At 36.4% G+C, this 14,041-nt stretch overlaps 1 protein-coding gene across 10 annotated transcripts in view; it reads left to right on the forward strand.

The window, feature by feature from the left end:
- Positions 1 to 14,041, forward strand: part of Dmd (dystrophin) — a 2,157,616-nt gene that overhangs the window by 1,942,977 nt on the left and 200,598 nt on the right. For all 10 annotated transcript variants that reach the window (XM_040744180.1, XM_021232987.2, XM_040744181.1 and 7 more), the window contains one exon: positions 7,238 to 7,298. In XM_040744180.1, coding sequence (XP_040600114.1) covers positions 7,238 to 7,298 — 61 coding nt within the window. The remainder of the gene's footprint in view (positions 1 to 7,237; positions 7,299 to 14,041) is intronic.

Raw genomic sequence — 14,041 nt, forward strand, 5'->3', positions numbered from 1 at the left:
GATATTGTTGCCCCTTTTAGAACTGACTACTCTGGCATGAGAGTTTTTTTTTAATCACACTACTTGGAATAGTAAGAATGTTAAGTGTGTGGATTGTTTGTTTCTGGAATTTTTAATTTAATATGTTTGGAACACAGTTTTGCAAAAGTAACTGAAACTTCAAAAAAGCAAAACTATAGATTAACGATGTGTTGGGGTGATGGGACTAATGTACTAAAGAAGAAGTTGAGAATAGAGACAACCATCTTTGTCACTCAGCTGGAGTTCCAAATGCTTGAACAGAAAGTGTTGAGGTCATGTAAGAAGGAATTGGTGAAAGAAGTAAGGTAAAGCAGTGATGGAAAAAGCCTTGGATACCAAGATAAAAAGTTTTTAATAATAGAAAATGTGTTTAACCGAGGAAAATAGGGACCACTAATGAGCATTGAAGTGGAAAACAAAAAAAGAAAAAGAAAAAAAAACCCAAGTCTCTTGTCAAATATGAAAGGAAAACAGAATGAGTGGTACTAGACAAACTAGTATATATAGCACAAAACATATTTAAGCTGTTTTTAGCTACCCAAGTACAATTTTTGTTACCCGTATACTCATAGGGTAGTACCATTCACTAGAGTATGGTAGACCTATAGCAGCATCTTAACCAACATTGATTCTCCCTCCTGTAACTGCTGTCAATAGCTCCTCAGTTAGGTATGAGAGCTTGTGAGATTCTCCTTTCCATACCAAAAGTTTTACTGGCTTGATCTTGTACAAGTCTTGTGCAGGCAACCACAGCTGCTTTGAGTTCATGAGTGTAGCAATTCTATCATGCCCAGAAGACACTATTTTTCCAGATTTCTGACTCTAATAATCTTTCCTCTCCATCTTTCTCTGTGGTTACTGAGCCTTGAAGGTAGTAAATGTGATACAGTTGTCCCTTTTAGGATTCAGCCTAATGTAAACATTCTCTAAACTTTGGCCCTTGTAAATCTCAATTCTAACCACCATCCAAGGCAACAAAAGCTTCTCCGATGAGGTTGAGAGTTGCTCTAAGGGATATAGAAATACAAATTTAGAAGGCAGTTTGATACTAAGTCCACTTGGCAAACCAATAGTACTAACTTTACTCCTAGAGCCTATTGGCTTCCCAGATACATTAGCTACTTTTCTATCACTCCAATAAAACACTATGCCTAAGTCAACTTAAAAAAAAGAATGTGACTGATTTGGTTTGAGATTTTACGATGGCAGAGAGAAGGCCTGGTGGTAGGAACAGCTGAGAGTTTACATTTCAAACCACAGGCAAGATATAGAGAACACAATGTACAACCCATGTGGCTTTTGAAACCTCAATAACCACCCCCAGTGACACAACTCCTCCAACAAGGCCATATGTCCTTATCCTTCCCAAACAGTTCTACCAACTGGTAATCCAAGTATTCAAACATATATGGAGGTCATTCTCATTCAAACTACCACACCAAACATAGAGTCTTTGTCAGATTTATAGTAACTGTTATGAGTTTCCACAGGTGGAGCAGGCTTAAAATCCAATCAGAAAGTGATTGGCTACCCTTATAACATTCATATCATCATTATACCCAGGGGCACATTTTGCACAGGGCAGAGCATATTAAATAACATGCAGTTGAGAGTACAGAAAAGACACAGGGAGATAGCTTTCTCCTCCATAAATCGCCTTTTTATTTTGAAAAGCATTCCCAAATTATGTTCTTTTACTATTTTAGGAAAGTAACCTTAAATGTGTTATTTTATGTGGTCTTCATAATTTCATCATCTAAAAATGAAAGAAATACCTATGCCACAGTTTGCTAAATATCTAAAGAGCTAGTTTAAGTCATGTATCAACCAAATAAGATAATTCCAATAACTACATATTCCTACATGTATCCACTGCCTCTGATTCAAACATTCTCTATGGAACCACATTGCCCCAAGGGACAAAATTAATTCCTAAGGAATGAGAAAAAGTCACAAATACCTGTAATACATAAATAGACATATATCATGTCTGTGATATGTGGTGTTAAAAATTTTAATGGACTCTAAAGTAATTGTAAAACAAAAGCCTAGGGAGTATTGTGGGAAGAGAGTGAACAAAAAGTTAATAAACATTATTCATTCCATCAATGTTAAATGTACCCATAAAAGAACTTCTAGGATTTGCATACTTCTGAAGAGCCAACTACCAGTGGTTCACTGATTAGCCCTGAAATCTCTCTCTTTACTTTCTTCTTCTTACTTTTTCATTTATTTTTGGTGGCACTGGGCAATGAGCCCAACATGTTGCTTGTACTAGACAAGTGTTCTGCCACTGAACTGTATCCCTGTCTCCCTAATGCATTTTTACATAGAAGGTAAGTTTGCTATTCCCCCTCCCCCCTCTCTGTCTCTCTGTCTCTCTGTCTCTCTCTCTCTCATTTTATCTCTCTCTATTTTTATGTTTCTCTTCTTTTCTCTGCTTTGTTTTGGTTTTCTTTTGACCCAACCATCTTATCTCAAGCTCCAAGTAAAGATGAAAGGTTAATGATTGTGTTTGAGTTGGAATTCCAGAGAGTGTTCTTTGGCATAGTTTATAACATTAGCATTTTTTAATTCACTGGTTAGGCCCCTCTGTCAATTAATTATAGCTAAGCACTGGCATGCATCTTTTGGCACATTCTGTTTATTATTCATCAAGAACTGTAGAAATCAGAATTTCCTCTAAATGGTGTGGCCCATATTTGTGATTTTCAAACAACCTTGGGCACCTCAAGGGAAGAAAACATTTGAAGGTAGAATTGCTATTCTATGTTCTTCTCAATAATACACTGCTCCCGTAATATAGGGTGAAACTCACAAGTTGGCTTTGGTGTAAATAAATTCATGTGTAGTTTACTATCTAAATTCAGTGACAGATATCCCATGGCACTGATGCTGTATTATAATGAATGATTTTTTTACACTAGAGAATGTAAATTACAAACCCCAACTGGAATTACACATAGTAGTTGTAGAAACATCTGTATAAGAAAATGCCAAAAAGCTGAATATTGTGAGTGCTAGAGATAGAACTGTGTGTGAGATGATGCCTTTGACTCTAGGGAACGCAGGATCCACCTGGGGAAAAGTAAGATGTGATGAGAGAAATAAAGTATTACTGTGGCAAAATGTGGGGTAGGGAATGCTGGGGTCCAGCCTGTATCAGTCCTACGATGCAGGGATCATCTATTCTGGACTGATGTCTTTGGGGCTGTGCTGGGAACCAGTCAAACAGCCTCCCCACACCTCCCACCCCTGGTCCCACCCTGAGTTGGTGAGTGTGGATCAGGGAAGTCCTATTATCATGTATAGCGCTGATATCAAATATTTCCTTTAATCCTCGAGACACCCCTAAAACTGCACATCCTCAGTCCTCACTAGCCTTATGGCCAGTCCTACTCAATCCTAGGTAAGCCTCTCTAGTCCTCTGGATGGGTGTGGGCCCACCCAGGGTCCAGGTCTTTTGTTATACAAACTAGAACTCATTCTCCACTGTGGCCAGGCCAACTGGAGGTAACCAGCCTACATTTAAAAGACAACAGGAGATTCGAGCTACTGGAATTCATCTGAGGCCTCTATGGAAATATCATGTTCGGCCTGACAAGGGAAACTCCGCAAATGATGCAAACTGAATATCTATTCAGGTCTGGTAGATGCTTGATGATCATGCTCTTGAAGCTTTCCAGACATTCTGAAGAAGAAATAACATGAGATGGTGCTGAACTCTGGTCCAAATCAAGGAATTAGATTTAATAAAATAATATTACTAACAGTAAAAAAAAAAAAAGAAAATGCCAAAAGACAACCTGGTATCATATAAAACTATTTGCTAATAAATCTGCTTCTGATGGACTACTAAAAATGGACACCTCAGGCATAAAAGATGTGTGTGTCTATTACTACAGCCAGTTTTGCAAGGATGACAGGCTTCCATTGGTGCGCTGAGATAAGGAACAGCTGTTGTTGGCATCAGCACTACTGTGAGACATGAAATAATAATTCTGGGGGTACACATATGAGACTTACCCCATATTTGATTGAGCTTTGTATAGATGTGAGGCCAGAGTCATCTGGTAGCTCTGAATGAAATTGCCAACATCCTAACATTCTTTTTGGAGGAGTGCCAAATCCAGACCTATAGAACAGTCATTCAACTGTGTTATTTCTACAGCAAGCACTGCATTCCAGCGGATGCACATCTAGTGGTGATGGATCAGAGAAGGAGTAGGAGGAGGCTTTTCCCCCTTATTTTTAATTGCATAAAAGGCGTTTTTGAGGATGAAATGTCAGGGTTTCAAACTATTCCTGAAAAATAGTTGCATAGGTGAGTTTATAAACTTTATAAACTCTGAGTCAAAGGAGAAACATCATTTATGGGAGAAAAATACATTGCATCTCACCATTGGGTATATTTGATAGGTACACATAAAGACAAAAGAGCTTTGCATTGCTTTGCTTTTTAGGTTTTAAGGAGAAAAGATTAACAATAAAGAACTGTAAGTAGGAAAGCTTAAGAAGTTTTTATTGGGACTAGAGAGATGTATTAAGTGCATAGATCTGAGTTCAATTCCCAGCACCCACATGTCAGCTCACAACTGTCTGTACCTTTAGTTGCAAGGGGTACCCACCCCTAGCATTCATAAGCACCAAACATACACATGGTGCATGGATGTGTATGCCAGTAAATCACTGAGACACATGCAATTTTTAAAACTATTTTAAAGTTGTTATTCAACTGGAACTTGGATTTTTATTTCTTTTTAAAATTTTTTTAATCATTTGGCAAGCATATTCTGATAGTTCCTCTGGCACATAAATGGGACTTTTGCCTCTTGATATTGGGCTTAGCAAAGTGAATCATAGACATTTTAGGTGGATCTGACTGTTAGCACTGTTGAGTACCATAGATTTTCTTGCAGATTGCATAGTTGAAAGTTCCTTCTTCGTCTTGTCTTTTTGATACCAAGTCTTGCTATGTATCCCCTGCTGGCCCCCAACTCTACCTCTTTTGGTGTAGCATGCCATTTATCCAAGCTATGGAGCCTACAACCATCTGCAGCACAATTGCCCCTAAGAGATACCTATGAACAGTCCGGAAAAAAACTGCTTTTTTCTGTTACAAGAGGGCATACCTCCTCCTTGGAATCAGAACAAATTTCTGATACTTTATAATACATAACTAGGAATAACAATAAGAGAATCATGAAGTCTTGGTCCTTGGAGAACTTTAGGAAAGTAATAGAATTTCTTTTGTCAGTGTAGCCATTCATACCCTCACAGCCAGCAAGAGTGAGGCCTCCAAATGCTCTCTGGAGTTTGGTTCTTCCTCATATATACGTGGCACAATTTTCAAGAAGAGATTCCTCTAATCAGCCGGGACATAGAATCACTGCTTCTTTATTATGCTTCCTACAAGAACAGGCTTGGGTTTGTAGGATCTCAGAACATCAGAATTGACCGGATAGGTTGATTAGTCTAGCCTGTCATTATAAAGCAAATATTATTTACAGTGTGAAGTAATCAGGGTCAAAAAGCTGTAACACAAAGAAGAAGAAAAAAAGGAGCTGACAAAGGCAGTGTGGAAAGGCAAGAAGGGAAGGCAAGGTGAAGAGAGAAGAAAGAATATGAAAGGACAGAGAGAAATGGAAGACTAGGGAGTATTTCAAAGCAACAGCTAAATGTCCTTTTTCTCCCTGCTAAGGATTTCTGTCTGCAAAAAAGGATAAAAGCATAATTACCTGCTAAATACAAATCCATTTCTTATATCATTTAAATGACTTATCTCCAAGGGACAAAGCCTGGTTAAAGGTTGGGTAATGCAATCCTTCTATTACTCTATATAAAACAAAGAAGCTGGAGTTTCATTACCCTTAAATTGTCTGGCATGGGGGAAGTTAACTTTTATTAGAAGCTGTTCTTTCATATTATACAGTATAGTCAAGGATATATTAGCTTTGACGTTTTCTTCCATCTCAATACACGGTGAAGTGAATTTACTGTGAGATTAACTTTAAAAGGAAGATTTTCAGTGAAGGAAATAATAGCATCAGCTGTGCTTCCAATTATTAATGGGATGTAGATGCAGAAACACACAGACTTGCTAGATTATGCTTTTATATTTCTTTATCAGATGGTGTTCCATATCCTGTGTTTTGTTTTGTTTGTTTTTTCTGTGCTAAATATTGAACCCAGGATGTATGATTCTTGAAAATCCCATGTCTTAAAACTTTATGCAGGAGGAAGGTTGCACTGTTAAGGAGATGTTATAGTGCCTTCTCAACAGGATTATTTTATCTTCAGTAAAGAAAACAATCAGACATAAGCAGTACATAAAAGACATTTTAGTGGATGAGATTTAGTAAAGAATGGGGAAAGCTCTACAACTTAGGCATTAAATGTTGAAGAACTGCTAATGATAGCAGAGACATGTAACTCCAGCAACTCAGGAAGCTAAGGAAGGGGAATCTTTAATTCAAGGTCAGTATGACAAACAGAATGAGGCCTCACCTTAAACTTTAAAAATAGAATGGTTTAAATATAATTGGTTTGACTTATGAGTAATAAAGACATTAAATGAATTCCAAGTACAGGCAGTACACATATATGTGACCAGACTGTTCATAAAATTGTATTGCCCTTTGCTATCATTAGGTGTCATTCTGTCACCCTTGATTGTCCCTTCTAGTAATATGGTGAACAACTGACATTTTAAAGTACTCAATTAAGCATGTAATTGGTAAATGGATTTGGATCCTCTTTAATAAAAAATAAGCATACCATATTAATACACATAGTATCTTCCTTTCAAGGACTTAGAATATAAATATAATCACAGGGGATATTTAATTCAATAAACTAATAAAACCCAGTCAGTCAAATAACAAAATATTGAAAAGCAACAACAGGAAGTATTATAAGGGAAGTACTCAGTGGAGAAAAGCCACCAGTTTGTTGATTCATTTTCTCATTTCTAGTATAGGGTTAGCAGTAGAAAGATCCTCCTGGCCCTTTGCATTAATCTTTGTACCCAAATGAGCTCAATTTCACTTAGGTGAAGCCAGAAGTTTCAGAACAGCAGGTTAATCCATCCTGTCTTCATGAGCAACTAAGCAAACACACGAGTATCAGTGTAAAGTTGTGTTCTGGTGCTATAATGTCTTCTTTCCTCTTTGCCAGGAATTTGACCTTCTTGCCTTTCTTTTTTCTCCTTTTGTAGCTTCAGTCCAGGGTCCCTGGGAGAGAGCCATCTCACCAAACAAAGTGCCCTACTATATCAAGTAAGTCAAAAAAGAGCATTTATTGTATCTGTTCTGTATGCTCATAAGTGAATTTCTTTTTAAAAGTGGTTACCCTCTTCTACAATACCTATTTCTTTTTATTCCTAAGGAAACTTGGATAGTAAACTCATACTGAAATTAGCCCTGTAAATTTGCTGATGCAATAGGGAATCACTCTCAGGAACAATGCATTTAACGAAGCATATAAGGTGTGTTTTTGAGGGTGAGCATATTTTTCTCTGTGAAACAAAAATATCCACATATCTTTGAGAGTGGGAGTGATTATTTGACAGAAAAATGTTATTTATGTAGTGGGTTTCTGCATTTCTTCTTCAGACACAAGTGGAAGATTTATCAAGTAATATTTACACAAACTGTTTAAATGAATTATATGTCTCATAACACATAGGCAGAAAGTCCAGAATTTGTGGCACTGAAGTGTTCATTTTCAACATGTAGCTCTCAGCCTTTGTTACCTAATAATAACATCAGAGTGAAACTCTTTCTGGGACCATTTGTGCCAGTCAAAGGAAAAGAGTCAAAGGATGGATGTTCTATGAAACTTAAATTATGATATATTGAGTTGACATGGAAAAGAAAGGAGAAAGAATATTGAGTTATTACGATGGCTTAACAGTCTCTCATCAATCATGCAAGAGTCTAACTTAAATCTAACTTTGAATTGGATACCCCCAACAACAATTAGAAGTAATTTGGTTCATGAAACAGTCTTCAGAAGCAGCTAAAATCTTTGAACTTTCTTCTGGCATGAGTCTGAATACAAATATTAAATGTTTTTCCAGCTTTTCAGCCTGATGTATTTATTGAGGCTGTTTTTATTCTTCTCCTACCTATCAATTCTTTATAATTCAGTTCCAAAACAATAACTGCAGTCCTTGATCTTCATTGCTTCAGTTCTCAAGAAATGTGATTTCAGGCCTCTATTAACTCAAAAGAATGACGATGAAGGGACTTTAGGGGCTCTCTAAAGAAAGACATTCTTCAGGAATATTGTTTCACTTTTATCGCAATAAAATTTTCCAGAATTAGTTATCTTTTAACTATAAAAACTTCTTTAATATGTAAAATATGTACCTTAAATTGTTGTTTAAAATATGTAATTTAGAGTCATGAATCAAATAAATTCTGTATAAAACTGAAAAACTGTTTTGAAAGAGAAGAAAATTGTAAAGTAGGATTAAAACATATTAAAGAAGTGAGTTTGCTGATGAAGTAATAAGCCTTAAATATCTTAATATGAAATTAAATCTGCACTGACAAAGACACTGAGGTAGTAAATCACTACAAAGGACCCAGAATATGAAAATTGTTGAAACGTGTGTGTGAGCAAACTCACTTTTATCAATTTCCATTATAAATTGCAATAAAGGTTCTTTTTCTACTTTGGTGCATGAAGGTTTGGAATCATCTAAAAATCAGTATTATGCAATGATTCTCTGAATTATTGTGTAGGGTTCATTAACAGTCTCACAGGGATTTCTAGCACTTTCCCGTTTTTTCCTAAATGTTTCTTATCTTACTAGTGCAGTGGTTCTCAACCTATGGGTTGAAACCCATTTGTGCTTACATGTTCTCCTGAATATCAGATATTTATATTACAATTCACAACAGCTGAAAAATTACAGTTACAAAATAGCAAAAAAAATAAGTTTAGGTTGGGAGGGAATCACTACAAGAGCAACTGTACTATATTGTTGAAACGTTAGGAAGGTTGAGAACCACTCTTAAATATAATGCAAGCCATCCTGTAGTTTGCTATGGGGCAGTAGAAATTAATTAAACCATCTAAAATTACAAGTAGAAATTTTTTAAATACTATAATTCCTCACTTCCCAGTAAAATGGTCTCTTTGCTGCTTCACAGTGAAATTAGAGAATGACTTTATGTGCTATTTACCCAGAACTCCTTTACATACTGAAGAATGATTGTGGTAATTAAATCACAAATTCTAGCCCTGGCTGTTATTAGTTATGTAGTCATGGGCAAATAACCTATATAAACCTTAACTTCTCATTTATACAACAGTGTTTAATTAAGTGATATCTATGGCCTTTTTCAGCTATTGGAATCAACGAGTTTAGTCATTCAATGGCCTTGTCTAAACTCAGAATCCTATAATCCAAACTTTTTTCAAGAATTTTATTTTTATTTTGAAATTTGTAATTTTACTCACTAGCATATGTTAGTTTAGTTTGGTTGGTTGGCTGGGAGTCTGGCTTGTTGGGTTGATAGAATGCTAAGCATGGAAGCCAAAGGTCTGCAAATACTAGACAAACACACTGACACTAAACTAATGCCCAAATCCTAATATAAGCCCTTATTGATTTAAAGATGCATTTACATGCATGTATGTATGTGAAACTTTTCTACACTTGGGCCTCAGACATCATCTTTCAAACATACTATAATGTCTCTAGATAATCTCCAAAAGCTCAATTCTTTATGGTTAAGTGGTAAAATACCTAAAACAATAGACAGGAAGACATTAGTGGAAAGGGAATTATGCAGGCCTTAAATGCCTCTGAAGTTCCTAGAATGAGAGACATCACCTCATTTTTCATAGGCATCTCTGAATCTTTAGGGAGAACAGTTCTCTACATTAATAAGTTATTTAAAATTGAGGATTACAAAATGTATCAAATAGGAGTCTAAAATATTGAGCTATAATATATAAAAAATAAGTCTTTATAAAATACACATTATGATAAATATTTAATGGTATTTTATTGTATTATTCATAGCTATTTTATAAAATATAATTACAGCAAATTATTTTTACATTTTTTTATTGTTGGAGAATTTCATACATGCTTGTAATGTGTTTTGATGAAATCCACTCCACAATCCCTCCCCTTGAATCCCTCCCCTCTCTTTCCATCACTTTTCCCTCCCAACTTCAAGTGCTTTGTTTTTAAACCCTTTATAGACTCTCTGGTATAACATCCCTGAGGAAAACTTACTCCCCCTTCCCCAGAAGCCTTCAATTGCCAATAGATTCTCAGTTTGCCTGGAACTTCATGGCCTCTCCAACTTCCATGCCAGGATTTTGTGTGGTTTGACCTTGCATAGGCCATGTGCATGCAGGCACAGCTGCTGTAAGTTCATGTGTGCAATGTGAGTTCATGTGAGCAATGTCCTCATCGTACCCAGCTGATATTGATTCTCTGTGAATGTCCACTACAATGGCACTTAGAGTCTTTCAGCTCTCTCTTCTCCAATGATAACTTAGCCTTGAGCTGAAAAGGAACATAGTATAGATGTTCCCTTTAGATCTGTGCAGTCCACAGTCACTCCACAGTTAAAGTGAATTATTTTTAAGTATAAGGTTCAGTGACCTTTATGTTCTGGCAAAAAAATTATAATCAGAGATGCTTTATTAGTCCAAAGCTAACAAGTTGACAATAAGTTGACTAGTTCCCATCTTGTTTGGCTTCCAGAATCTTTTGCCCTTAAATAATTTTGTTATTTGACAATTTCACTAATGTAAGAAAAATATTCTGATTCTTCTTCTCCACTCTTATCAAACATTCCTTCTTCCCTACAAATTTCGTTTCCACATTAATGACTTTTGTTTCATGATCCAGTGAGTTGAACCACAGCCATCTGTTTGACCCTGAGTCTGGAATTTTCTATTCAATTTTGGTGGGCCTATCAGTTGGTACACAACTGAAAATAATGACTTCCCCCATCCCAGAATTTGTTAGTAGCCAGAATTTGTTCAGTTACAGGGGATTCCCATGAGGCCTTCTCCAGTCCATAGAAGAATGTTGGCAGGGCCAACCCTATGCAGACCCAGTACCAGTAAATCAGCTGCTATAAGTTCGTGATTGCAGTGGCTTTGTTGTACCTAGAAGGTGTTTCACAGCCCTTCTTGCTCTCATGCATTCCCACTGGCAAAATCAAGTTATGTTCTCAGATAAATTTTGAAATGTTTTAAAGCTTTGCATTTTCAAGAGCAAATTATCCAAATAACAAGTAGTTTGCATACCAGTAGCACAAGGCCCACGTGATCATCGAGTTAGGCATTCATTCTTGATATGTTAAGACATTATTAGCAGTCATGCTGTGGACTAGAAATCAGGCAGTGTTTATGCATGCCCTGACACCAGTTTTTCATATGAACATCCACTTTGATACTTCAAACTACATGTTTGTCTAGTTTATTATCCTGTAGCATACATCATTGTTACAGTTTTCATATTCCCTCTCCCTTGGGACTCTCTTATTTCTGTCAGCACCTCTATCAGTTTATTTGATTACAGCTTTCACTGCCACTGAAAAAATAATCACCAACATTGTTCAACCTGTTACAACTGCCTTTTCTACTCTCTGCCATTTTGTAGTATTTTTGGCCTACTGTCAAACTCATGAAAATTTCAGTATAATAGCCTTTAACCAGCTGCTGCATTCTGTTAGGATTTCTTTCACCTTTTTATGTTTCATACTCCCATATGGGGAAACCAAACAGAGCCAAGAACTAGGACTCTCTTGCTTACTTAATGAGACAGAAAATTATTCTTCTGTGTTCTGGACTGTCAGAAGAATTTAGGAATCCCAAATTTGCATGCAGGATGTTCCAACATAGATGCCATAATAAAAGCATAAAAATATCGCATTGAATCAGACTGACATGGCAACTAGCCCAGGGCTCTATCACGTATGGAGACATGAGTAGTGTTTATTGTTTGTTTGTTTGTTTTATCAGTAACCTAGTAATTTTCATCTCAAAAATTAGGGTGCATCATGCCCAGTTGCTAATGAGGTATTGGAAAATGACTGACAGTGGAGTTTACCCAAAGCTATGTAAAACTTTGGCCATGTGTTGCTTCAGTGTTTTCTTAGATATAACTCCTATGGGTATATTGAACTCTGTATAAATCAAGGCATGTTTTACTTTCTTGTTAGTCTACATCCCTTGACCTCAACAAATGGCCCTAGTTAAATGGTTCAGAAATCAATGAAGACATTTATATTTACCCACTGTGGACTTTAATCTCGCATCCACTTACTAATGCTTTTTATTTCCATCTTCCTGCTTTGAGAAATGTTAATCCTTTTTAGTCTTTTAGTCTGTCCTTGAATGAGTGATAAGCTTTCCCCTTGATCATCTTGGCTGTTTTTTCCTGGATCTTTTCCAGCTCTGTAATGTCTTCCTTGGGATAGCATGAGTAGAAACAGCCAAGATATTGGTTATTAAATTTGTTAGCACTGTCTCTAGTCTCCACTCACTCATGAAGAATGTAAATGCTATTTACTGTCCCCCATTGGTACAGAAATGGTGCAACCAATTGAGGTCATAACCTGTTCTACATGGATTAGTTCTAGCTGAAGACTGATTTTCTACTACTTTTCTGTATTACCAGATGAACTGTTTCAACTTATATTTCTGCCAGCTGTCCCTTAGGAAGGTTTGGATTTTATATGAGCTGGTCCTTTTCCTCCTTAAAAGACGCTGTGGTTGCTAAATATTGGGAAGAATTTACTATTAAAACCTAGTAGCAAACCTGCTGACTCAATCAGCAAAATTCATTTCATTAGGTTCTTTTCTAAATATTTCTGAAGTACTTGATGGAGGAGTGAAAGTGGAGTTCTGGGGAAACTAAGTGATAGTTATTTTTGTTTGGTTGATTTCTGTTTTTAACATAGAATGCTCACAAAGGAACTTATGTTCAAGTGAATTTCTATCTTTTCCTCCTGTCCAGTGTGTGTGTGTGTGTGTGTGTGTGTGTGTGTGTGAGAGAGAGAGAGAGAGAGAGAGAGAGAGAGAGAGAGACCTTGATCTACCCTTTCACCACTCTCAATTTCTCAATTCCAGGCATGTTTCTACAGCAATTCAACATGTCTGAGTCACTCAAAACCTTCTAGTTGGTTCTTGCTTAGCAAAGAAGTTGCCTGGCTGAAGTCAACATTTATTTCACTCAGCATCTCTCATTATCACTGCTATGTCTGATAAAATTACTGGTTTGCATTCTGTGTTCTGTGACCTGTTATTACCATAGCTCCTGAAGTATAAGCATTTGATTTTCTGCCTGGAATTGTGGCCAACATCCTAGACCTATCTTTTGGTATTGGTGTTCTGCATCTTGTCAGTCTACATTCTAGTTTAAGTTCATAGACCATACTTTGATCTTAGTAATGATGTTCCTTTACTCCAGTAGCCTTTGAAGCTTGACACTACCTTTCCCTTATAATGTAGTACCTCAATTCCTAATTCAGACCTGATTTCCAGGTTTCAATGCCTCCTGTGTTTAAAACATGTTTTTCTGCCTTTCATGCTCCAGTCATTAGTTGTTATAGGAACTGTTATAGCTCATTTTGGTTTGTTCCTTTGTATTGCTGTTTATAATTTCAGCATGAGAATGTATAAGCAGAAGAAGCAGTAGTTTGTTATCTCTGAGCCTTAACAACAACAAGCATGAAATACTTCTGTATTTGTTGATTTACAGTGGCTGTATCTTCTGAAAAGTAGGTGATCTCTTGTCATCTAGGTAAGATGATACTATTCTGCTAAAGGACAGTGGATTGTGCTACCCAACTTAGAAAATATCCCTCCATTTCTAATTTTTATCTTGCTATACTAAGTGTCACAATAGTATTATGACATTCACTTTGTATATTACTTGAATCCTGGCAAAGCTATTTATAAACTATGAGCACATTGTATAGTGTATACTTTTGTGCTGTTTCTGGTAAGATCCTTTTTGTGTACATTTTCCTTCAAA

Source organism: Mesocricetus auratus, unplaced genomic scaffold, assembly GCF_017639785.1.
Source record: "Mesocricetus auratus isolate SY011 unplaced genomic scaffold, BCM_Maur_2.0 Super-Scaffold_100003, whole genome shotgun sequence".
In the NCBI taxonomy this organism is placed as follows: Eukaryota; Metazoa; Chordata; class Mammalia; order Rodentia; family Cricetidae; genus Mesocricetus; species Mesocricetus auratus.